Here is a 2,136-nt window from a genome sequence, read left to right on the forward strand (position 1 = left end):
CAAAATTGTCATGATTGGTTATGAAACACTATTCAAAAAAATTACCCTTTCTCTATGTTAAACTTCTTGAGACCTATTTTCTTTTTTTCTGGTGTTATTTGTTTGTGTTTCATGTGTTAGTGAATGTACATTAACTTATTAAAGTATTACATGTTTTACAATTTCTTGTTAACAATTTCCAATTTACCTTATACTCTGCAGCCGTGTGAAACTAACTATACCCTTTCCAACCCACTCACAATAAAAAAGATACTGATGCTAAATCAAGTCATTTTGAAATAGCACTTACCTCAAATCATTCCATGGCACATTCTGCTTGGTTGACGAGGACACCGGAGAGGCCGTCACGCCATTGCCCATCGACAACCTCTGGGGTAGAACAGAGCCCTGAGTGGAGGCTGGACGGGGGGTGAGTGTGCGACCCCAAGGAGACCCCCCACTGCCAACCACGGCCGCAGAGGACGACGACGAAGAAGAATACTGCCCATTGACGAGGGCACTGGGTGAGTTCTCCTTGGAAGAGTCTCCATCACTGTTGTTATCTACCCCCAAGAAATCACATGCTGATCGGAACATGTCTGGGAAGGCGTGTTTAAAAGGCCCAAGGGATCCACACCACTCCACAGCCTAAAGGAGAGGTGCACACCGGGCCTTTAAACACACGCAGAAGGAGAAATACCCACTCACGTTCACCTTCCGGGCAGGAGAAGAAGCGAAAAAACAACAGTGAAAAAATCAACAAGCAGTTCCTCTAACAGTGGGTTTGAAGGGACAGTGTATTTCGGGTCGGAAATCACAGGAAATGCGCTATAAAACCGAGGTATTTCGCTCTTCTCTCCTTCTCTGGTTCCTCCGGCAACCACGGAATGAACGTAGAGCACACACCGTCAGGAATCGCGACACATGGCTTGAAAATATCGCAAATTTGGTTCAAAATTGTTTACCTCGCGCTTGTAGTTCCCTCGACCGCCGTCCAGGTGGCGTCAGAGGCAGATGAAAATCACGTTGCGCAACGTTTCCACTCTTTAATATTTCTTTATTATATCCAATTTCTAACTAATTAAATAATATTTCTTAAAGCATAGGTGTTGCACAGTCTAGGATTCAGAATGGTATTTCTTTTCTTTGCACTATGTAAGGCCCGTTTTATGGCCCAAAATATTTTTTTCTCAGATAGTTGTATTTAATTCATTATATTTATATATTTCATTGCCCGTGGGAGATAGTGCTATATTGGGCGACTCATATAGATTATCTAAAGCGGTAAGTTAATTTCTTTTTCAGATGAGAGGTAAAGATATACAAATGGGAATTTCCTGTTTCCTTGTCCATAATCTTTTGGGGGAAGTAGGGTCTGGGGAGGGGGGGGGTCAGGCGAAGGAATTTAAATCAACGAGTTAAAAGAATAACTTTTGAATTTGCTTTTTAATTAATGCAGTTTATTCTCGTTAAGTCGAGGGTTAATTGTTATTATGTTAGGCAAGTTAATAATAGAACATCATGTGTTGACTGTAGTATTTTTTTCAGCTGGAAGATTTTTTTTTCAGAAGCTACATAGGCAAAGTGTTATTTTATTTCTATATTACCACACAGTCCTTTTAACAGCTCATGTCTAGGCATCCAAATATTGCAATTGACAATAAATCAGAAAGTTTATAACTGATATGCCCTTTCAATTCATATTATCTGTAACGGAACCAAACACATTGGAAAAAAGAAAAACAAAATAAAATACTGATTTTTAAAAGATGATACGTAAGACACGATATGCCAAAGAGGTACTTCAATGGTTTTCAACAAAATAAAATCACAAACAAACGCTCCCTCGAAGTCACGTGACCCGCATCGTCTGCTCCCGGAGGTAAACACGATCTCACGCAACACCTTCCTACCCCAGAGAACTCTACCCTTTCCGTTGTTTATTTCTCCAGCATGGGTTGGTTTTTCGGCGACAGTGAGCCCAAGACAGACACCTCCAGCTCGGGCTTTGATTCGTTCTCTTCTTCCACGCCGGATTTCTCTTCTTCGTCTGGTTTTGACACCGGTTCCTCGTCCTTCGGCGATTCTTCCTTCGGGTCGTCGGCGTCGTCGGGCCTCGGTGAGTTTCAGTTTTGTTTTGGTTCGTTATTGTTGGTG

At 41.7% G+C, this 2,136-nt stretch overlaps 2 protein-coding genes across 2 annotated transcripts in view; one reads left to right on the top strand and one right to left on the bottom strand.

Annotated features, from left to right (window-relative positions):
• The window catches only part of LOC119586272 (nuclear pore complex protein DDB_G0274915-like), a gene marked incomplete in the record, with an annotated part of 20,387 nt that extends 19,415 nt beyond the window's left edge, over positions 1 to 972 (bottom strand). Inside the window, 1 exon segment of the mRNA XM_037934977.1 lies at positions 290 to 972. Coding sequence (XP_037790905.1) covers positions 290 to 576 — 287 coding nt within the window.
• An 842-nt stretch (positions 973 to 1,814) lies between these two features.
• The window catches only part of LOC119586273 (mitochondrial import inner membrane translocase subunit Tim8-like), a 6,196-nt gene continuing 5,874 nt past the window's right edge, over positions 1,815 to 2,136 (top strand). Inside the window, exon 1 of the mRNA XM_037934978.1 lies at positions 1,815 to 2,098. Within this exon, the coding sequence (XP_037790906.1) occupies positions 1,933 to 2,098 (166 nt within the window). The 5' untranslated portion in view covers positions 1,815 to 1,932. The remainder of the gene's footprint in view (positions 2,099 to 2,136) is intronic.

This window comes from Penaeus monodon, chromosome 21, assembly GCF_015228065.2.
Source record: "Penaeus monodon isolate SGIC_2016 chromosome 21, NSTDA_Pmon_1, whole genome shotgun sequence".
NCBI lineage: Eukaryota > Metazoa > Arthropoda > Malacostraca > Decapoda > Penaeidae > Penaeus > Penaeus monodon.